We start from the raw sequence: 24,566 nt of genomic DNA on the forward strand, positions 1-24,566 counted from the left end.
ACAGCCCAAGGGAGCTCTGCTGCTTCAGCCAGAGGACTAACAGCAGAGCCTTAGGCTTGACTGTGCTCAAGCCAGGGTTTGTGTAGGACAGGACTGAGGCTGCGTCTTGACAGGCAACAACTAAACGCCTGCAGGATCAGAGCTTTGGACTTCAAATTAGAGTGAAGAACAGCAGCATTTAACCGAATTTATCTACTGGTTTCTCCAAGAAGCCACGATCCTGAGAAGCCAATGAAAGCCAATGGATAAAAGAACACAGAAAGGAGAAAATGGAGGTGGTCACACAAAAGCAAATCCTGCCTTAACACACACAATTCCCACTGCCATTTACAGGACATGACGACATGGCAGTGACACGGAACTTGATCTACTGCTGCTGGCTCTGTACAACTTCAAATAAATGAATCACAGCATCATTTATTAATAAATTGATATATACTTTATTATGCACAAGAGACTAAGATGACATGACACTGTGGTTATCAAAACTGTACAACTATGCATTTCCACAAGTCTCTGAAATACTGAATGTAATATGAAATACAAACGGGGTGTTCAGACTGGCCACAGGTATTAGCAAGTAAATTTCTCCCATTGTTTGATTTAAAAAAACATCCGGCATTCGGATCTTAAAGAAATGTCCTTATTTGTTCAAAGGTGAGAATATTGTGTTTGGAACTGGCAGTGAAGATCTGATAATGCTATGAACAACCCCACGAATGACAAACAACAACAGGGCAGAACAGTCACCTCACATGAAGGGCTGTCAGCACAACCAACAGTACAGTCTTCTTGTGAAGCATGAGGTAGATATACATAACAGAAAGAACAGTACATACAGGAGAGAAACGGTTAGAAAAGGGCAGGGGGAAGGTTACAATCATCAGCATCTACACACATTTTGCAAATTCCATTTCCACGTGGAAAATGCTACAAAAATAGCCTAACACAGAAAGATCTGACTTCTTGAAACATGGATATAGTAATGTCCAAAACCAAATGCTGAAAAAGGTTAGAGTTAGTGATTAGACGATGCATGACACAACGAGCAGTCTGCTTTGGAGTTTAAGTACGTTACTAATAGCTTTTACAGACAGAAGGCGTCCCTCTTAAGCCCAATCCTCCCATTCTTATATAAGAAGTTCCTTCGCAGTCGATTCCATCACGAGGAAATTTACCACTGAGTCTGTCCCTCCAAAGCCCTGCTTTAAAGCCCTCCACCAGGACAGGAGTGTCTCGCTGGCCTTCCACACCCCACAGGTATCTGCCATGTGAAGTCCAGCACGGCAAGACCATGTTTCTCAGAGGTGGGAACCAGTAGCTTTGTTGTGTTGTTACACATTCAGGAGCTTGCCGCACCACACACAGAAACTTGCAGTAGAGACAAACGGCTGCTATAAAGTAGAGCTTATAGGTATATCAGTACTCTGAACTGCAGGCAGCTTAACAGCTGCTGGAAAGTACTATACATTTTTGTAATAAAGCTATTAACTGGGAATGCCCGGGTTTGGTTCTCTCTCTCTATTGAAGCAGAAATGGCTGTTCTGTCTGCTAAGTAATTACATGTAGTTTTGGTAACCTCCAATAGACAATTAATTCAGATTGATTAAAATTTCTGAATTAAATAGCTGAGTACCCCAAGTTCAGTTAATTTAAACTGTATTTCAAATACAAGTCAACAAATCGAATCTTTGATCTTTATATTTTTTTGGTTTATCCAAAGGTAAATATAAATCTGTAAATTATTTTAAAATTAGAGGAAATTTTTGATAAAAAACATTGATAATGCAGCATGTTTCTCTCAAAAATATACAATTATCTATTTTACATAAAAGTTTTCAACCTGTCCATCCCAACAACCAAATCTAAAACCTCCTATGAGAAACTACTTAATAAAATATCTGAGGAAGGAAAGGGTTAAAACAGGGAAAAGAATTTACAAAATACGTAAATTTCACAGTAACTGAAATTAAACATTTCATATAGAGTAACTTACATTTATCTGAAACATTTAAATATACCTTTATACAGAATTTTAATGTAGTAAAATATAGCTATGATTGAATTAAAGACTCTAGTCTTCTTTGAAGACATCTTTAAAGACTTTACACATAGAATATGCTTATACAATACATTCTGCTGAAGGTTAGGCAAAGCGCTTTCTTTTCGACCACACAGGTAGCACATTCATCCTCCCAACACCTCGTAACAAAGCCAATCCTGCATACCCTTACGCATGGGGATAACTACACTTACATGACAATCCTGTCAATGTTTCCAGGACTACTCATTGGCCTGATAACATAAAACACTTTTCATATGTATAACTCTATACACTGATAATCTGCATGGACTTTGAGAATAGCTATAAGGTGTAGAGTTGAGCATGTGCTTGTACTAGCAAGGAGCATGTGTGTAGTTACTCATATGCACAAATGTTTGCAGGATTAGTTAATAGATTTGATTTAAAGTGAGTAATATTCCACCTGATCCTGGGCACTTACATCTATTGCATATCTTGCACTTTGACCATCCTGGCATCAGCAAGGCACAAGTGTAGAATCAGCAAAAGAAACCTGCAGCTCAGACTTCAGAGCAGACTATCACTCTAGTGTAATGAATTCCCTTCTCCTCTTGCAGAGCACAGGTAACCTTCGCTAAAATTAATAAAAGTTACTCATCTCATTTTTAGAGGAAAACAATGCTCATTTTTCCTCAAAGGAGAAGGATCAGTAGAACACATTACAATTACAAAGTGGCAACTTAACAGTCAAACAATTACAGATTAAAAGTGTCCTTCTCTTCATTTGGCATCGATTTGAAGGTCAAGATATGGCAATGACACTAAAAAAAATACTGTGACAATTAGTACCTTTCTGCCATTTCCATATTCCAACACTACTTTGGGACCATCCAATTGCAATGTTCATACAACAGTCTGACACAAACAACTGCACAACCATCTTAAGAGAATAGCTTCATTTTGATAGGCAGTATTCTGCACAAACAACAGGCTGTACTGTACATTCTTTCTGCCCTCAAAACCATCTCTTATTTCAAAGGGAATTTGGGCTAGCTAAAGGATTAGAACCAAATTACCTTTTTTATCTCCTCTATCTACCTATTATAAACTTAAGAGACAGTTGGTTTTTTTTTTTTTATATATATATATATGCATCATATATTTTATGTATGGAAGGAACACTGAGCTCATTTTCCCATTGTTAAAGTGGTAAGTTAAGCTCTGTATACTTAGGTACACATCTATTTGCATAAAGACATTGCCATTAACGGTACACACACATCTATGTTAGTGCATAAGACCATTACTTGTCTTAACATTTGTGTGTGCCTGTATTTGGTATAGTAGATTAAAAAAAAATTATCTCATTAAAGAGCTTTGGCCCAGAGAAGAAGAAAGGGAATGTTAGAGTGTGCTCTTCTCCCATTAGCTAATCAATGCATATTAAAACAAAAATACCTGGAAGAAACCTGAAGCTGCAAACACAACAGGAAAGCAAACGAGATGCTGTAGCTGTAAGCTTAACAAAACGAAGGCTACTCAAAAGTGGCTAAACATAGCTGAAGTAATAAAATGTTATTAACCAAAGAGATCTGACCTCGAGGCTTTCTTGCTTAGACCTAAGATCATCTTTGTTCTGCTTATCTTGTTCAATTCCCTTAATGAATACCTTGTGTCAATGAGAAGGTTTAGGGAAAGAAAAAAGTCAATATAGACAAAGCAGCATTTTTCCAAACTGGCATAGATTTCACATTGAGGGCCCATGGACCCCTAGAACAGGTTGCAGTACTGTAAAATTAGTAGCTTTGTCACATGTAGCATAACATGCTATAGAAGATCCAACAGGCTGTGTTTACCCATGCATTGTGTGCACATATACACACTCACACACACAGTGGCTTCCCCAAAAGAAAATCAGTCTTTTTTTTTTTTCCTGAAAATTCCTCCTCCTTTTTTCAAAAGCAACCAAACCAATCCTTTTAACTTCAAAAAGCTGATGTCCACGCACAGTCCTTTGAACCCATGCACTCCTATGTTGCTCCTCAGCTGTGTTCCCCCTGGAGTTAGGTTGCACTGCTGCTAGAGCAGGGGGTGCTCTGTGTGCTGCCAATGCTGTGCGCTGCACTGCTGTTCTCAGAGGCTGGCGGGGACGTAGGGACCTGCTGTCTTCCTGCTGTTTCCCCTGAGGGAAAGGAGACAAAAAGTGGGGTCGGGACAAGGGAAATTGAAAATGTTAGTTGTCATAGAAAACAATAATCCATTCCTTCCCAGTCTTCCTCTTCTGGTGGTTTGTATTTCCATGCAATGAATATCTGGGGTGACAGACCTCAAACAGAGTACTGCTGAAAATGTTGCGAGACTTTGGCACCTTAGCATTGCTATGCACACGGGGAAAATAATACTGCTGTTTTCTTAAGCATTTTAAAAGCAGGTGATGTAAACTGTCAAGATAGACACCTTCCATCTTCTGTTGTCAGCTGTCACTCAAATGGGTCTCGTTACATGACTCAGACCATTTTATAGCTTTGCTGTTTCATGGAAAAAGGCCAATGAAACGTAGGCTTTAGTTTTAATGCCAGTTTATAGAGCAGCATATTTACTAAAAGCGGAGCTGAAGACAATGTTCTTCAATCAACTGGATGCCACATATCCTGAGATGTGGCCGGTTTTCTTCGTGTAGAAAAACAACAGGCTACCCTGCAAGCTTGACTTGAGTTGCTCCAAATATAACAAGCAGGAAGCTCCCCTATAGCTACCACAGTACACATAGCACTTCTAACCTGTAGCGAGAACAAGTCTCACCATTTCTTGTTAATTATTTACTGATGATAAATTAAAAGCCCTTTGTTATTTGGATTGCCAAATCAAGCGCTAAGAGTTAAAGCCAGATTTACGGCTCCTGATAAACACTAGATTTTTGTCTGCTCTCCTCACACGCCTTCTGCACCTGTGGCTGGGATCCTACGGAAAAAATCCAGCTCTCAACTAGCATGGAAGTAAAAATTGCACCATTATACCCAAAAGATCATAATGAGGCCATGTAGGAAACAGTAACTGTGGCATTTTTTAAGTTACAGTGCTCAAATTTGCAACCCTAGCAATATTACAAAATAGGCTCTTCAAAACAGACGGCAAGACTAAGTTTGTATAACGTACATTGTGGCTGCCCCCTTCCTTGAACTCCTCTCTCAGGATGCAAACCTGTGATCTCAGCACAGTAACACGGACAGACTGCTGCTGCTTGAGCTGCAGACCATGGCAGCCAGCACCAGCACGGCTGCTTTCCCAGCAAAGGAGCAAGACGGAAGTATTTTGCTGGATCATGGGCAGGAACGACTGGGAAAAATCAAAGGCTGGTACATCTCCTGCCTCATGAGTTCATAGTGACGCAGATCTCCCTGCTTCACCTTGCCCTAGGGTATCTGAAACCTGACGCCATGGGCCAGGTCTGCAGAGTCCAATTTTTCTTCCCTGCTCAGGATTTGTCCACAGCGATTGTTGCTTCAGCGACAGGCTGAAGGCTGGAGGCACAGCCTGCATCCAGAGGGTTACAGAGCAGGGACGAGCCAGCTTCCTCCCACAGGAGCTGCTCTGGCACATCCCCATGCCCTGTGTGCTGCTGCCCAGCTGCCAGAGCCCCGAGCTCCTCGGGAATGCGGCCGCGGAGGAAGCGTGCCTTTAACGCTTTGTGTCTCGGGCCAAAAAATGTCCTGCCATAGGCTGCTCAGCATTCAGAGGTCTGCTACAAACAAAGGAGATCTGAGGATTTCTCACAGCAGAGGTTGCAAGTGCTCTTTGTAATGGAAACCAGCAGGCTCGCTGCTAGCTCGCGCTGCAGCCACAGCTGTAAATGCACATAAGGCCCCACGACACACAGCTCTTGCCTTACACCCCACTGGTCTAGGAATGGGGAGGAAAGAAGGGACGGGACAGGACAGAAAAGCAACAAACTAAAAAAAGCCACTAAACCACTTCACCCAGGAGGCCAATGAAATATTTAAAAAGAGGGTGAGGATCTCGCTCTTGAATTCAGCACTCCGTCCAGCATTTACTCTTGCGAGCAGATTTTGAGTCTCTTTTTCCCAGTGTAAGAAATAAGTACGTAGCTCGTCCACGAGCAGCGGATTTCTGCTCACATGCAGCAGGTCAGAGTCTACCCCCAGCCGTCTGCAAATAAACCAAGTTTCAGCTCTACCTTGCACTGGAAGTGGCTTTGCAGCCCATCAGAATAAACTGTATCAAATCAATGTCTGTGTCATCATGCGGCAAAAGCTTTCCTAAGCCTTGTTTGGATGCCTTCCCCTCCCGACTCGCTCCCTTCTCCCGCAGCTGTTTGTGTACAAGTCTTCCTTCCTTTTCTGCCACAGGATATATTTACGAAGGCCGTGATAAGCAACCCCCCCTTCCATTAAAACAAAACAAGCGAAGACAAGCGCTTATCAGAAACCAGCCAGCCGGCGAAGCCCTGCCCCGGCAGCGCACGGCGAAGCCGCCGCAGCCGCGCAGGGAAGGGCGGGCGCTGCGCTCCCCCAGCGGGGCCCCCGGCCCCCGCGCCCTCCCGCCGGCTCTCCTCGCAGCTCCGCCGTCACCCATCTTACAAACCGCATGATCACACACGGCTTTGCGTCAGCCTCAGCACGTCAATGCAATCTGTATGCATTTACCCAGAAATTCATTTATAAGCTAAACACATGTTGTTTTTATTTTATGGCAGAGCGACAACCGCAGTGCCGGAGTCCCCGGGCGAGCCCGACAGCTTGCTCTACTCCTCCCGGCTCCTCTGGAAAGCGTCTTAGGAGGCACCTTCCCTTCGCTTTGGGATGGGAGCCCCCTTCCCTCCGCGGTAACACAACTGCCTCTGCAGCACCTCATTTCTAGAGCACAATCAGCAGCTCTGATCAACAAGTGGTCCTGGTGTAACAATAACAAATTCTCAATGTCCTCAGGGAAAAAAGATCCGAATCCCAGCGATGTTATGAACACAGCGTAGCAACTACATCTGGACTGGCTGGGTTTTCCTGCATTTTATTTCCTCAACTCCTAGCTAATCTGTAGTGGAGTTTTTTTTAAAGAATATTCATGAAAAGGATGTAAAGAAATGTAAACTATAACTGAAGAGGTGTTCCCCATCTGTCTTTTTTGTGTAAACAGCTTCATGTACCTCATGTTACTGAACCAGAACTGCTCAAAATGGACATGTCTCATCTATTGACAGTAAACAAGCTTCTACCCATCTGAATGCGACAACATGCACTTTATTATTCACACTTAGGAAAGCTGCCAGTTGTACTCCCTGTCCAGGAAGTCTGAATGTTTGCTTTTCTATCTCCATTTGCCAAATATAATTGGTTGCTATGTCAGTTTATTTTAAATCAGATCCCATAAAAAAGGGAGAACCGGGGGAGGAGGGACGCTTTTAACTGCTCAGATTTTGGAACATTTCATCCTCTTAACTTGCAACACTGCCCGGAGAAGGAAAGCACGCTTTCTAAGAGAATGAAGCAACTGATGTTCTCTGCTAAACCAGTCCCATTAACTAATCAGACTTGTGCATGTCCCTTCCTAAACATAGTCAATTATCCCTATTAAGACATATTACATTGATAGATACTTCTATAGTTAAATTTTAAAGGGTTTCTGTACACACGCACACTGCAAAATTTTTGCTTCTTCATAAGACACCCAGGTAAACTGGGTTAATTGTGGCAAATGTCTGCTACTTTCCTGTTGTTCTTGGGTCCTCTCCAGGCAGGACCAACACTGCTGTGGAAAGCCTTCAGCCACCTTTCACATCCTTTAACTGACTTCAGAAAGGATCAAAAATATGGAGTCCTTTTGCAGAAAAGTCAGCTAAAATTCCTCCTCTGCTGTAATCCTAGCTTCTCCTCTCTCTTCCCCTACTACTTGTATATCTTAGGACATCTGTACTCCATGTTGAAATTTCAGAGAATTTAGAGTATTCTAAAGTACAATTTTGATGCTTTGGCATGCTTTTCATGACTGGAATCAGCAAAAGCCCTACATGAAAAAAATTCAACAATCCTTGTTCAATACTTGGAGATGAAATTCTACTTATTTTGTAGTTCTTTTCTACTATCAATTGTTTGAGGTTTTAATGTTAACGGCCTATCAAGATGAACAAGAGAGCTCATTCATGTAAAGCCTTCTCCATGCTAGAACAAGTCTGCCAGTAGAAACATACTGATAAAAGCGTAGCGGCAAACCTTCTTATTACTGGCAAAAAGGTGGCCTTTTTCTGTATTGCATATAGCACAACAGCAACAAAAACACCTTACTTCATACATGCCAAGTTGCCATTCTCCACTAGCAGTAGCTTTTGTCCATGCTCTGAGTATCACCAAAAAACAGTTGTAGAACAAACTCGTATATTCCAGCCTTTGGTCTAAATCATGTGTTAGAAACCCAGTGCTACTTGCAACAAAATGTGGTACTTCAGAACACGATTCAGCAATGCATGAATTCTCTAATGGCAAAAGACAGCCACTGTGTAGATTATCTTTTTTTTTCCTCCTTATTTTAATAAAAGTCTGCAGACAGCTTTAAAATATTTCCACTGCAGCTGGATTATCTTGTCTGCCACAGCAGTTGTCCTCTAAGAGACTGCCCCTGCCAGAGCATTCACTGCACTCTGCTGCCCTCTCCACTACTTATACGTGGTCACTATGACTGATGTACTTTGTTAATGTAATTCTTTTAATGGGATTGGTCCAAGTCCTGTTGTGGCTGAAGGATTTATCATGTTGGCTTCCCAGTGTTCCTTGACTACTGACACACAACATGTGTCTATAGATGGTTCAGCATACAAAGAGAGATTGAACTTCCACAAATGCAGGACTAACGATATTAACTTAACAACCGTTTTAATTTCTTGTTAATAAAGGCTACAGATTTGGAAATTACCTTCTTAACTTACACATTTACTCATTGAAATTGCACTTACTTTTCTTCCACAATGTTTCAGTAGTATATGAGGCAGAATTATACTATTTATACCTGTTATCACAACCTTTAAATGTTCCACATTTGCCTCAATTCCAAACAAGCTTCATGCACAGCTGATGCATTGAGAAGTATTAAACTGCTTATACAAAGTTGTTGTACTGCCAACTGGAAAAAAACCACTTCCCCCCCCAAATTAACAAAAGCTCCCGGGTCTTAATATTTACAGACGCTCTGACCCGACAGGGCTGGATTCTCACTGCTAAATAGCTTCCATGAAATTTTAGGTGCCAAAAAACCCCTGCGGTGGGCTATGGGAGCATTCCAGTACTCCAGAGCTGCACAGGTTTGGAGTAATTGACCTCACATTCTCCCCACCTCCCAGAGATCTTTGTAGGGTCTTGCGAGGTCAAAAGTGGAAATAGCTGGGAGTCCATCATGCTGTAGGGATCTTGAGATATCCCATAATCCACAAGCAGCCAAGGTCAGATGCTGCAAATTGAGGCCCCATCAGTGTCCAGTCTTTGTCTGTACCACCTTGCAGATTACATGCAACAGCAAGCTCCCAAAACTCACTCTTCTTCCAATACAGTCTTGGATTTCTGCTAACTTAGTTTAGTATGGAAAAAAATTCTGAGGAGATACTGAAAAATTATCTATGCCTAAAGGCTGCACCAATTCAGGCACACTCCTGGTTATTTGGTTGGACACAATTAAGTGAGATTACATATGACTACTACCAATTTAGTGTCACAGTTAAAGAATGGGGGAATAAATAATTGGGGCAAAAATTCTATGTAATCAAAAAATTCTATGTAATCAAGGCCCAAGAAACATTATATTCAGAATATGTCCATGTAAATAAAGCATTCTTTTAGGCATTTGGCCCACTCCTTGTACCGATCACATCACATTCACAGTCACATCAGCCTAATTTAGAAACTGCAGAAAATTTTTTAAAAAGGAGTATGGGCACCAAAAGGGATCCATTAACTGAAATGTTAACTAAATTTGAAATACAGAGATGCTACTACTGATAATGCACAAGCCAGGAATACTCAGTTTCACTCATGTCCCAGCTGAGTTTTCAAGATTCGCATTTAAAATTATTTTAGCAAATTTTAAATCATGTTCATCACACATAACACCTCCCTTTAGGGAAAGGCAGGTATCAATCTGCTGATACACACCAACAGGCTCATGGGAGAAGTTGCTGGAAAACACCCTAGCAAGAACAGAGAGTGAGGAAAAAGAAGTCCAGGACAGCTGGCCCCCCTCCCCTTTCCTCCCACCTTGCAAGAGTTCAGACCACACTGCGTTTCCTGTGGCATGATTTGCACCAAGGTCTGTAAGAGCGCTCATACTTACCTGTGTGAGAGTAGATAAACCAGAGTGCTCCTGTTAGCAGGGCTCCAATTACAAATGCCGCAAAGGCAATGCCCACGACAGTCAGCGTGTCCAGACCATAGAACACAGCTACAAAGGTAAACACACACAATAAGGACTTTTTACCTTCAGTTGCAAATACTGCTTTATGAAAATTCACCCTTGCACTTTCATGGAAAAGTTTTTTAAAAATTCAGAGTTAATTAAGCACCATTTTAAGGAACACACTAGCAGATTTGCATCAAGGAAATAAAAGTGATGCTTTCAGAGACTGGCTTCAGTCCAAGCAACTGTTCCACATCACAAAGCAAAAGCCCAGCTCAGCACACCCAAATCTGGAAAACGTTGCAAAAATTAAGCATTTTCAGTTGGCTGTTAATAACTTGCTTTCAATTAAATATCCATTTATCTTAAAAATGTCTTATAAAAAGGCTGAGATTTTTGGCAAAAGATGCTTTTCATTTAAATGCGTTAACATTCAAGCAAACTTTCCCCTACATCTCCTGCAAGTTCAGTCTGAAATCTAGGTGGAGAACGGAACTGCTGTTAAGAGGGAAGAGATGCCAGCAAAAAGTCAGCGAAAACATAAATAGAAACAATTGTTTTTCACATTTGGCAATGCTTTCAATAACTGAAATTAATTCCAGAACACAAAAATAGAACCACACACACACACAAATCACTTTCTAGGGGAGAGGCCCTTTTGCAGTACCATTTCAAGGGTAACAGCATCTGGTTCCTGGATGTATTTCCCCCCAACATTAACCATCCAAACAGAGAAACTTTCAGCTTTTGTGTTTTTCTTTTTGGTGATTAGAAATACTTAAAAAAAACCCCAAACAACCAACCAAATCACTCTTTTAGCAATCATTTGGGGAACTTTCTTCTAACAAAATTGAATTCTAGTTTCAGTATTTTTAACGTCTCCCAGTGCACAAAATGGCTTAGCCCAATGAATAACATTTTACTAAGCTGGCCAGGAAATGAGCTGACTGGATCTTCTCTGTAGTATCCTTCAGTGGAATTTCAGCTCTCAAAACACAACCAACACCCTCACTTTACACATTCCTGCATCCAGCAGATGTCCCTATGAACATCCCCCAGCCCAACAGCTCCTGAGATCCTAAGGGCCATTCCCCTTTTCCCCTTTTGACAAATGTCTTCTCCAGCAGTTCCTGTTGGCAAGGGCCTTCAGGACCCATTTCTGGGTGCCTGCGAGCAAGTCTGCACATGCAACACCTGACAGACAGTGGCTTAGAAGGTTTTTCTCCCATTTCTTCTATGAGACTATTTCTGATTCCTTTGGACACATCTAGTCATTTTAAATAAAAACTGAAAAGACTCTCCTAAACTCAACTATTTTTTCCACAAGGCACTAGCCAGTGTCCTTCCCTCTTAGGAGGAAACTTAGTGGAGAGGAAAAAGTCACATGGAGACTGAAGTGGCAGAAGCATAATTTCTCATTCCCCTTGCTATTTTGAGCAAATTTAGTCCCAAAGACACAGGGACAGGTGTAGAGGAAAAAACCTTCTTTGCACTTCCTCTTCTCATCTTCCCTTTTCTCCATTCATTCTTGGTTTTGGCTACAAATCATCTTCACCTTCCTGTTAACTATTGTCTTCTAGTCCTGCTTCTTTCCTTTTCTTCCCTTCGTGGATCAGTAATTGACCCTGGTTAATTCACTATGCCAAGACAAAAAAAAAACCCAAAGAAATTAATCTGTATCAAGTCGGTAATCTCATCTACAGCATGACCTGTAACTGCTGGTGCCAAAGTCACTGGCCAGCTGCAGTGCAGGGTAGGAGTGAGGCTTGGAGTAGGACACAGGAGCTCCATAAGATGGCCTTGCTGCTAAAACCCTAGTATTGGGAAGCAGTGGCCTCAGCAGAGAAGGGGGAAATAAAACAGACACATCAGCAAATGAACCTGCTAAGGCTGAGAATCTTGATATCTTCCCAAATTTGATTTTCACATACACAAGAGGTCAGCCCTTCTCTCTAAATCCCAATGGGAATCTCTCAATCAGCAATACAGTCAGAATTCTGTTCTGTCCCAGAATTTAAGACACACACACTCTCAGAAAGCTTGAAGATAATTTTCTTCATTGATCTAACACTTTCTAGGCAAAAGTTTAAGGCTTAAAAGAGATTGGTTTAAGAGTCACTTACGTTGCTGTCTCACATTTGGCTTTGGAAGGGAAGGATCTAATTAAAAAAAAAAACAACAAAAAACAAAACACAAAACCCACAAAACATTAATCACAGTTCCACATACAGCCTACAAACTACGTAAGCAACCTTCAGGATCTGATCTGACAGAAAGACATTAATTATAATTTTTACAAACAAGGAACTTCAGGAAAACAAGCCTGAATTCAATAATCTTGCTCAGCTTAGAAAAACTCTATTCATATATTGATCATTTCTCAGGGGAACTTATCTACAGTATAGTTCATGCATCATATATTTTGCTGGCAAGTACACTGCAACCTTTCTCACCCAGATGTCATCAGGTCTGACCCACAGTAACTCTGGTTGTCCCTATGTGGAGGTCTTGAAGAGCACGGATTGCAAAGGCTGTTTTAAGGTGATTACATTCATCTGATTAGTCACTAATCACAAACATGAGATAACAGCATGCTAAATCACAAGAAAAAAAAAATAAAATCAAACGCTGCTATCACCTCTAAGGAAAAGTCAGTATTATGGCATGATACACACTGCTTTGTCCAAATTGCATGAGTATGTGTTGATTCACACATTTTCCTGAGTCTTGCTTGGTATTCTGTCTTGGAAGTTCGGTGGGTTTTTTGTTTTGTTTTGTTTTTTAATTATATATAGGAAATAAAAGATCATAGCTATTATATCAAAGCTATTATTCTTGGCAAGAATATCAAATATCATCATCATTATCAGCATGTAACAGAAAGAGACAAGTAAACATATGCGAAAAAAATGAAGAATTTTCCCTTATGAACTGGCTTCTCTTATCTTTCTCCAAGAATGCCACCTCAAGCAGAAGAGCCAGAGATTCTGGCTTCAGACCTGATGACCTGTTTGGTTAGCTGCAGTTTGCTTCTGGATTGGCCAGTAACCTACGGATCTCATTTAAATTCTGGCATATCTGAGTGTGTTCAGTGCAACAGCTGTACAAGGATTTGATAAGACAGTGTCCCAATACTTGTTTTTGTATCTTTAGCAACTGGAAAAAAAAAAGTTTAACTGCTATGTAAACATAGCGGCTCAAAAATACTGAAAATAAATACATTTATTTATTTAAAGTATTCTTAAACCAAGACTATGCTTCTAACTTCTAGAACCCAAATGGCAGCACTAAACTGCCAGCAATAGCCTATAAGATCATTAGACTCTGAGACACATGTGCCAACAATATCCAAAAAAGTATTTTTTTCTTAAACTGCATTATTGTCACTTGTTCCAACACACGAGTATCTCTTCCAGATCACTCTTGGCAGGATGGTAGGAAACAGGTGGAACAGTAGTAGGAAGCAGGTGAGGACATAGAGGGGTGGGTGTGTGCATGCACAAATAAGCTGGAAAGTCGTCAAGCGCACATAACAGCAAAAGCGTAACTGAATGTAAGATTTGTGAGGAGGGCTGGACTGAAACCAAGGAGCATTGAACAGTACAAACATGGGTAAGGGCACTATCAGATTGTTCAAACACTCCACTAGCATATTCCAAGTGCCAAGAAAATGCCTTCTGAGCTGACGGGAGAATGAATTTTCCATGCTTATTCTGTCATTGGCCTCTCTACAGAGAATATAAAGCCTGGTAATTAATGATAGGCTGTGTAGCCCATTATCAATTCTCCCCAGCCACCCAGTTCTTACATGTATTTTAACGTGGTTTGCTCAGAGCAACACAGAAGCAGTGGGAATTCTTGAGGTCCAGGAAAAGCATCTAATTTAAAAACATCAGCAGCTAACCTTTAGAAATTATCATGATTTTCTATACCTTTGTAGGATAGAGACATTTATTAGCTGCTCACTTGACCTCCTTTCTATGACCTGTGTCCTTTTGCTGTAGAAATAATAATCTAAAGTTTCCACACCTAGCAAAAATCAGAACAATGACATTGGTAGATCGTTTCAACAGAAGAACACGTATTTCCTAGCATTTAAATGGCCACCCATACACCTTTCACTGAAGTGGGGGAGAGCGTGTATGTGAAATGCAGGAATGCAAAGGGAAAGAAATGTGGCATGGAGTTAGGTTTTAGACACTTCCATTGGGATCTACTGCAATAATGCAGGCAACTGAGCTTGTAAATAACAAAATTAGGAGGGGAGGAAGAGTTATTCTCTTTTAGATATACTGTTGTGATTTCTATTACAGTCAATGACAGCCATAAGCTTATGTCTGAATAAAAAAAGACAACACCTTTGCAATGACCAACTTGTTCTGACTTTTGAAATGTCAAGCACATGATTTCTACATTTGGCTTGGAGAGCAGATCCAATGACAGTAACTCACATAATATGGTTTACAACGATGAAAGCTGGCCTGTTCACGTGAAAGAAAATTAAGAACACGACCTCCAAGATGTAAATTCTCCTGTTCAGTAATGCGACATAATTTCTTCTCCAAATCTTAGGTTCACGTATTGGCCAACAATGGCATTTGGCTTTTAGAAAGGAGCTGCTTGATTCACTGCAGAACAACTGCATACCAACAAAGCTACGTTGTTAATGTGCCACTTTGTATTATGTCTGAAAGCTGCGATATGCTGGGGAGATTTCCACCAAACATCCCACAATTAGACTAAATCACCCACAATGCAACAAAATACTCTATCACAGTGTTGTCTTGTAACTAATCTTTATAAATTTAGCTCATCTTTGCACACTAAGACCTTGTGCCTCTGACAAAGACAACATTCTGAGTCCAGCCTGCGACAGGAGCTGCGCACAATGCTCCACACATCGGAAGGGCAAGAGAGCTCAGAGTACAAGTCTGTTTATTGAAAGCTGAACTTCAGTTGCAGGATTTACTCATTCCCAATAGAGTAACGACTGAAAAAAAAATGAGAGCTTTGCAAAGAGTGCAGAATCAGGCCCAAAGCACAGTTTTAATTGTACCACACCAACAGATCAAATACTTGCCTTTAATTCATAGTGGATTTGATCTTTATTAAGAAATTTGTAAAAAAACCCCCAAACTAAACATGAGCTGACTTGCAGAGTTAAACAGAAACAGTTGTTGCTTATGTCCCCTAGCAATACTGTACGGTGCTTTAAATTGTTCAAAGACTAAAAAGCACACACTGTATGAGAGGTTAGAGGACTTCTGATCCCCAACCTTTTGATACTCCCGAAAAAGCATTCCAAAGGTCAAACAGCCTTTGGACACAATTGGAAGATTTTGATGAGCACGTGAAGCCACTGAAGCTTCTGATTAAACTCCCATGCTAATACAAAAAGAAAAGATAATGCACGTTTTCTTCTATGAATGCATCAAAACATGACTGATGCTGTTGTCAGAAGAATTCACTACGAAAAAAGAGTTACTAGCCACGCACATGTTTTATTCCATAAAGATTACATAATCAAACAAGTCCCACCAAAGTGGAGCTAAAATACCTTTGTGCATCTCATCTGTTGCTCTTAATAGTTTAACAGTCTAATGACTCTCTCTCCAGTGGCCACCCTTTTGCTTAACAAACTTATCAGGCTTTAGTGTCCTCAATACTTACCAATTCCATTGTTGTTATTCCTAAATATACATATTTACAAGCACAATAAAGAAATGATACAGCAGGGAGCAGAGCACTGCCTTTGATCTCTGGGCAACAAGAAGCTGCTGGAAGTGCTACTGCTATATTCATATTTCTGAAACCCGTATTATTGTCTAGTATGGTATTCCTTTCTCAATGCCTGGCAAAACTACATGTCCAAAGATCAATAAAGACAGTTAAAAAAGGGTAATGAACTGCCATGATGATTGCTGCCAGGAAAATGTCTAAACAAATAACATCTTACAAACACAGTATCACCACAAGATTATACAATGCCACATACTTGGAGTACTCCCTCATTTCAAGCGGTTGTACATTACACAATATAATATATATAGTTTTATTAAACAGTTCAAGTTCGTTTTCATACCTTCTGGTTTTCCTTCATGTGTTATTACAACAAGTGGCTTGGTGAAGGTTTTCTTGTTGTGCATCATGGCCAAGATCATATTCACATTGAGAGAGGTGCAAGCTTCATCAGGAGGAATGCACTGCGAGTGGAAAAACGAGTGTGCGAGGTCAGAGAGTGACCCGTCTGCCAGGACAGCTGTGCCAGCTGCACAGTTGCCTCATCATCAGTTTTATCCTATATTATTTACCAAAAAAGGAGGAGAAGCTCCAAACAACCCATCTGTAATGTACTGGCAAAGGTCATATTTAGCTGTGCTTCAGGACGCAACCTTTGCCTTCATTAAGGATCCTCTAATCTTTACGAGAGTGTCACAATTGAAACTAAATGGTAGTAATTATTTTATTTTAGGATAAATGTTTTTTAAAAAATCCAGTAGCCAAAACTGTAGCCACCAACACATGTGTTGATCAACAATGACAAATCATCTTAAAAAAAAGAATAATTTTAAGGGGGATGTGCATAAACCCCAAAGTGAAAATAAATTCCAAATTCTTAGAACACATTCTTGAACAACTAATTTACAGCCATTTCCATTAGATATAAAGCAAAATTTGGCAATTCTCTTTTGTAACAAAATTTGGCAATTCTCTTTTGTAACAATCAGATTTCAATATTATCTGATACGATGCATGTCTTTGGAAACTAAAGCTAACATAGTTTGCACTTTGGATATGGATGTGATGTGGGTAGCAAAGATAAATCTGAACCACTTGTGTAATAAAAAGCAATTTCTATTTATCCCATATAACCATCTAATGAAATTTAAACAGAAACTGTAAATTATGCGGTCAAAGTGCATAGCATCATAACTCTTACCTATTAAAAGTTTTGAGCCTAGAGATATCACGTCACTACATCAATTCCACAGAAAACTGTTTATTCACTTCAAAGTTCAGATGAAAAAAATATCATATTTTTACCTAAATTAGAAGTTTATACTTTAATAAATTACTTACCTTTGGCAGTCCTTGAGCATCTTTGTCTTTATTTGTACACAAAGTCAACTCGCAGTGAAGAAAGAGCAGTGAGATGTTGAACATTGGTTTAAAAACAAAGCTAAATCTTTTTTTGTCCTTCTGTGCATGTGGTATCGGAAAGTTCACCTTCTCAATGCTGTAGAATTTAACAGATTCATCTTTAGGACAAATGTTTTCTATAATGGTGTAGTCAGACATTCTATCTGGATTTGAAAATGGGGAAACAAAGCATGTTTGAATGGCAAAGCCCAAGGATCTGTCAGCTTTAGTCACAGACACCTGCATTAAAAAGAAAGAGATAGTAAGATCTCAGAAATGACATTTTTAGTTCACATTTCATTAACATTTTCAAAGATTTTTTAAGCAGTTTTCCAGTGCCACTTCCAATCTGAACTATTCTGAAGGCTAAACGTTAAGGGTAGACTGTCAAACTGAGAGACAGAAAATCTGTGCTTTCAAAACCAGCAGCTGTTTAATAGTATAACTGTGCATAAATACAGCAATCCCTTATCTTTCCAAAAGCAGATGAAAAACCCAGTCCAGATCAGACACGTAGTTAATGACTGTGACTGCCACCTGAGATGGTGCTCCTTCCCTTAGATACACAGGCTATAACAGAGCTGTACGAAAGTCAATTACTAATTCCATGTCTTTGTATCTGTTTGAAACTTTAATGAAAAAGAAAAGAAAAAATAAAAGCAAGAGACACAACAGAGTACCCACCCCCAGCCAGGATAGGAATGCAGAGGCAGAGAGGAGGTCATGGTCTGATGTGTGGGTGGCATTCCTAGACTGGAGGAGCAGAGAAGCCTCCTAAAAAGCTGTAATTTCTTGTGAAATGATCCTTTTAGTTTATTGTAAGTCTGAAATTCATATTCTTTTATGAGAAATAATTAAGACTGCAAGCTTCCAGGGCACTGATGTTATTCAGTTGGACTGGAATACAGACAACAAATGCTACAGAATAATTAGGAAAAAAATTTAAATGGAATTTGTAACAAACTAAGCGTGTTGCTCTTAATAAACAACATAAGCGTTGTGCCTAACCATTAAAACTGCCTGACGAAAACAGTTCCACAAGAAATAATTTCCTTCTTAGAAGAAATGTGCCTTAAATGTGTACTTAATCCATATGTGCTGCATGTATATTTAAGGAAGAGCCTGCCAAATTTTCCTGTGGTCTATACAGAAATTTTTGGATGCTACGAGTTGCGCAGTGAATAAAGGCATTTCTCATTTCTTCCTCTCCCTTATGTGAGCAGCAGTCAAATTAGAGATGAAGGGATATGCTGAAGCATCTAAGCAAGAAAGACCATCTTCTAAAAAGAACAGAAATAAAGACTGATGAATGAAAGTCAAGACACCAACAGGTAAACAAGTTAATGGTGTAAACTAGTTAAAAAAGCAATTACAGCACGGAGGACAGGCATACTACAGCATCATGAAACACCATCAGGTAAATAAAAGGATGAATGGTATCTCAAGGAAAGAAGAGAACTACTGGAGAAAGGTGAGCCCAAAATATGAGAAAATGACAGCAGAGAACAAAATAAAAAAGAGCCAAAAGATTCCAATGCAAAAAAACATTTTTAGCAGAGAAGGAAAAGGGAGATAAAGAGTTCTTACAGATTATGACCTAAGCAATTTATTGACCAAAAACCCTCAAATATATTTGTTAATAACAAAAGCAAAACAGAAACAAAAAATGAAAAAAAAAAATCTGTCAGCTAAAAATGGAGTCACAGAAGTTCAAAACTGATACAGATTTTCCACGGTGCAAGAAAGAGAAACAGCAAACAAAGGCTTCTGCCAGGACAGGTGATGAAGAAATCAGAACATCTGTCTGAATAAACAGCTCCAGAACCAGATAAATCCAGAGGGCTCAGAGCCAGGGGGATTCATCCCAGATCGCTGAAAGAAGCAGCTGGTTTTATCCAAATGAAAAAAATAATGTGTCTTATAAACAAATTCTTAACTCAGCGTGACACATTTCTTTTTTTTGCTTCAACTGTCTTAAGTACTTTTCACCAGGTAGAGAATGAGGGAGACACAACACACTGAAATAATGAAGAAAACTGCACCAATGTCAAATGGGCCACTATGCTTATCATGTGTAATGTGGGCTCACAAAGAGGAACTAACTTGGGCAAGGCAAACATGGCACAGCACTGCTTCAGTCAATAAACTCATTTTCCCAGTCTTATAAGCCCATAGCTCACCACTCCTGATTTACTCATCTATAAACTGGCGATACCACTTCATTGCCAATGTTGTATTTATTAAAGCCTACTGTTACCTGAAAAATGCAAAATTCTATTCACGTGACTATCTTTAGAAATACTAACTGTATTGGTTTGAAATTCTCCAGATTTCATAAGCAACTTCGCAACACATGGAAATATTACCAGGTCCAAAATGCACCTGAAGTCAAGTGTATGTGGCTGTTGACTTTGCTGGTCTTATTTATCTAAAGCTGTTAGATCTCTCATGTGATAGCATTCAAAAGGATTGTAACTGGTGTTTGTAAGCGGATTGGAGAGAAATCAGAATCTACACTAACTTTGTAACCCGAGAACACCAGCATATGGAAGACAGACACTTGTAATCATTTTTTGCATGTCTACATCTTTCAGATGAGGTTCAGCCATATTACCCAATAAATCAACCCTGAAGTCTTCATCAGGAAATGCCAGTTCAGAGCAAGAGCTGAGAGACCACTTTAAGTTCTGCACAGAAAAGCAGATTTGGCAAGAATGACCAATTTACCTTGCAGTTAGATTCATCTATTTTGTAGGAACCCTTTGGTTTTGACTCAAAACATTGTCCTGCTTCTTACCCCACAGTTACTGAAGTACCTACCTGTCTGCCTAAAGCAACTGCACAATGAGACCTCTCAATGGACAAAACCAGATCTGGCTCAGTTGCACAGCCTTGCAAAATGTTTCCTTTTAATTTGAAAGCCTTTTTCAGTTTGTTACCTCTACATATACTGGCCCATTCTCAGCAACAGAGAAGAGTCCTTGGGAGGGAGCAAGGAACAGATCTGTTTTGTACAGCTCCATGTTGAAGGTCACATTGGCGATGCGTGGTTCAGGAGGCCAGAACATGCCTCTGTCATCCTCTGGCTGGTGCAGCGTGCAATTAAACTGAAATGAAAAAAACCAACACAATAACATCCTGAGTCAGGAGTGGTAGCTGGATAAGGACAAATTTGGAGTCTACAATAGGAGCCCACCCATGTTCCATCTACTTAGTGCAAATCTTCAACAGGGTCACAAGAACTAGAAGTGAGAAGAAATGTGTTAAAAGACAAATCAATTGCTATACAATTAATATAATTTATGTGAAGTGCCTATTACGATAGGCATTTCTCTATTGTCAGGTGCAAACCTGAGAGTAACATACCGCTATTTCAGGTGAGCTTGAGAAAGCAACATCTCCCTCATCAGCATCCCCTGGAAATCCATTATCACCCGATTCCATGTCATCATCATCAAAGCCACTGCTTTCAGCTGGTGATGACAGCTGAATGACAATCTGCACAAAAGGTATTGCAAATGCATAAAATTAGGTGATAACTGAGCATTCTCTCTTCATGCTTATCATTTTCTTCTCTCTTCAGACCAATGCAAAGGCCAAAAAAAGTGTACCAGCTAAGCAGATGGTGAAAGCACATCTTAAACAGCCTTGAGCTGAGCATGTAAGATATGTAGGCTATATTTAGAGAACGCCCCTTAGTTTTTTTCCAGAATTCAGAGCCAGCAAAGACACCAGTCTGGGTGCTGGTGTCTGAATGAGCAGCCTAGCATTTCCATTCTATTTCTGGTATTTCTATAAGCAACATTGAAACAAGAAATGGCTTTCTAAAGTGATTTTTTGCAACTTACAGTTTTCCTCAATGCACTCATGGAAAATCACTGGAGGTGTTAGGGTCATTAAAGGATTTTCTCTTCTGTCATTTGTGTATTTTTTCAGAGATGTACACCCAAAACCATGATGTCCCTTTCTTCATTCTTCCCTTGTTTTTCTCTGAATTTCTACTGAATTCCCCCCTCGCTTTTTTTCCCCTCCTTTGCACACTTCTCCATTTCTTCACCTGAAAATTCCTGGTTTTGTTTCCCAATGTTCTGCACTCTGCTTCTGTATGCCCCGTGGCTCCTCAGCTAGTCACCTCCCTTCCAGGACTTCATCTTTGTTTTCTTGGACATAGAGCAACTGCTAAGTGACACATACCCTCTTTGAGACTCCACTGCATGGTGTTTATTTTTTAGGAGAAATGCTCCCAAATTCTGAAAGATACCATACATGATTTGGAGTTTAAGTGAGTAGTCAAGACTATTAAAAGACATGATGGAGAAAGGAAAGGAGGCAAATACCCATTTTCATTTGGGCCATAATAGAATATAGGGACAATGACAGTATTTAGCTCCAAACACGTGCTATTCTGTAGTTTGGAGATGTTTCTATCCACAGTCTTGGTTTGGGATTGTTTCTAAAGTTAGGTGCTACAGACTTGCCAGTATAGAACGGTTTTAACTAGGCAAGGTCAGATCAGATTGCCTTAGCTGTGTTTGGGTTGGACCACAGGCTTTCCATCATTTGCCAATGTTACTTGTATGTACTAGAAAGCTCAGCAACAGAAACGTGTCATTACTTTCCAACCCAGATTAGCTGTGCTGTACTCAAGCTCATAAGCTCAGCCAGTCTAGAAGCGGTCGCTTAGAATCTAACTGGGTTCCTTATCATCGTCACTCATATGCAAGTACTCAAGAGTCCCTTCATCATGTACATCAACTGATAACAAATATGAATCCATTATAAGAGAGAAGCATGCACAGACAATATCTTTTCCTCACATTTTGAAAGCCTTTTTCACACACAATTTTGGAAGAAAAAATTTCACTTAAAATAATTCAGCAAATGAATTAAACGGTGTTGCTTCATGCAATCACAGAACTTGATTCCTATTCCTCCTTACAGCCATGTAGTACTGCTTAGGTATGGGTACATCAAAGCTGCACAGAGAAAGCTGGTGCAACTTCTCTGAGATTGGTACAGATGGTCCCCAAAGTGCAGCCATGCAGTTTTGTAAAAGTATTTAACTCCAACTCCTCCTTTTTCCTTTGGGATATTATCTGACCACAGGAGCACACTGAATGTGCAGCCTTCATACCTCCTTGAATACAGGGACTGTAGCTGCAACTAGGTTTGAGCCAGACAGGAAAAGATCAGGATGCCTCCTTTTTGCTCAGACTAAAGCTAACTACAATGGCTTCCTTGTGCCACTATGATGTGCAGTGCAGAAGGCGGCTCCTCTTTGTAAAATACTCACAGAGTTAAAATAAACAATCTTGTTCAAGATATATGCTGTCCGAGTCCCGCATTTGTTCAGCAAAGACTCCAAAATGAAATGGGTACCATTCATCTTGGCTTTGCAAGAGTGATCCAGCAGTGAGAGTTCTGTCCTTGTGTAGCCGCTAGCCTGAAACAAAGGCGCTTTGTAAGTGGCTGAAACACAATTGTGTTAGGCTCTTGCTTAAAGTGCAGCTCAGAATACTGTTCATGGCTGCTGATAGGAGGAAGTGAAATTCATTGTACTGACATCCAGGGAAGGTCACTCTCAAAATGCTGTTATACATGACAGACAGGGAATAAATGTAACATAGAACAAAGAAAACAACAGGTTCATTATTAATCTCCTGATTAACAATGCTGACTCTGTTTGGTCTGAAATGAGCTAAAAATGCTGTCTGTATCAGACTCTTTTCCACAATGCAAATGGACACAAGCAACCTGTCAGCTGGTAGATGGTAAAGACAGATCTATTCAGGTCTCACACAGCTATCAAAAGCAGCTTCTTTGTACTTTGGAGATTAAAAACTCAGACTGATGGTTGAGTACAGTAATTTTTTGACAGAACCGACCCTACAAAGCTTTAATCAGAAATCCCTCTACAAACTACTGGATTGTTGGGAAGAGGAAACATGATCCTGAGTTACGGCAAAGAACGTATAGTTACAGCATAGTTTCCCCACCAAACTATTTTTGGGGGGGTTGGGTGGTGATGGCTGTAGATCTTAGAATGTTTATTTTTTCAATCAAAATACAAATAAAATGGTCTGCCCCAAAAAGCCTGCCCAGCTTTGAGAATAAGAGATCACACCAACCTGCAGAGAGTCTTTTTCTACAGCTACCGTCATGACTTTGTCATCACACTTTATTGACAGGGCCACATCAGCACTGCCCTGAACCTCTTCAGGTTCTTTATGTTTTGAGAGGGAATGTTCAAAGTCATGATTTATTAATGTATCCACTGAATCCCTGGGTGGGAAAATGCCTTCTCCCACTGTGTCATGTCTTCCTCTGTTAATGTGAAAAGGAAAAGTCAGGCCATCACTTAATGCAGGATTCTTTGGAGCAGGCAGTGGGTTAGCACCCAGCAATTCTGTCAGCTCTGGAGGAAGGGAATGGTCTTCTTCATCATTCATCTCTTCTAAAAAGAAAAAAAAAAAGAACATTAGGTTATTAGATATTTTTCCTAAAATTATCCAGAACTAATCATTTTCATACAAAAAAATATTATCCAGAATGGAAGCACTTGAAGGACAATACTTTTCAGGTAACTAGCCACAATTCCTCCACTAAGGGTTTAGTTGTTACTGAGGCATCTAATACTGGTATATTTAGTCCCTGCTAGAAATCTGCCTCACTAAGACTTGAAAATAAACTTTGAGGAATGGGCCTATTATATGCAAAAGGCAACCACAGAGGTAAAAGAAACATCACATTCAGCAAATACACTATTTTAGTGCTGCTGAAATAGCATAAGTGCAAATCACTGGGTGAAATTCTTCCACTACCTGCCTCATCACAAATTCAGTCACTCCACTGTTGTGGAAGTAGTTACATAACCAGAGTGACGTTAAATGAGAGTTAACTTTATACTGAATAAATGAGAACACTATCTATCTCCTGGCTTATACACAAGCAGATCATTATCTGTAACCTCAAGAGTGCAATTGATAAAACTAATGTGATAAGCTTTACCAAA

General features: G+C 40.0%; 1 protein-coding gene across 3 annotated transcripts in view; it reads right to left on the reverse strand.

Moving 5' to 3' along the window:
- Window positions 1-416: 416 nt before the first annotated feature.
- The window catches only part of TGFBR3 (transforming growth factor beta receptor 3), a 125,336-nt gene continuing 101,186 nt past the window's right edge, over window positions 417-24,566 (reverse strand). The window contains exons 9-17 of one of the 3 annotated variants that reach the window (XM_069789219.1): window positions 23,683-24,005; window positions 22,848-22,997; window positions 20,921-21,052; window positions 20,494-20,661; window positions 17,495-17,794; window positions 16,497-16,617; window positions 12,538-12,573; window positions 10,352-10,459; window positions 417-4,205 (exon numbers count right to left, since the gene is read on the reverse strand). In XM_069789219.1, coding sequence (XP_069645320.1) covers window positions 4,087-4,205; window positions 10,352-10,459; window positions 12,538-12,573; window positions 16,497-16,617; window positions 17,495-17,794; window positions 20,494-20,661; window positions 20,921-21,052; window positions 22,848-22,997; window positions 23,683-24,005 — 1,457 coding nt within the window. In that variant the 3' untranslated portion in view covers window positions 417-4,086. Of the gene's footprint in view, window positions 4,206-10,351; window positions 10,460-12,537; window positions 12,574-16,496; window positions 16,618-17,494; window positions 17,795-20,493; window positions 20,662-20,920; window positions 21,053-22,847; window positions 22,998-23,682; window positions 24,009-24,566 lie in introns of all 3 variants that reach the window. The other 2 variants (XM_069789218.1, XM_069789220.1) reach the window with 2 other exon arrangements.

The sequence above is a fragment of the Haliaeetus albicilla genome, chromosome 8 (assembly GCF_947461875.1).
Source record: "Haliaeetus albicilla chromosome 8, bHalAlb1.1, whole genome shotgun sequence".
Taxonomy (NCBI): Eukaryota; Metazoa; Chordata; class Aves; order Accipitriformes; family Accipitridae; genus Haliaeetus; species Haliaeetus albicilla.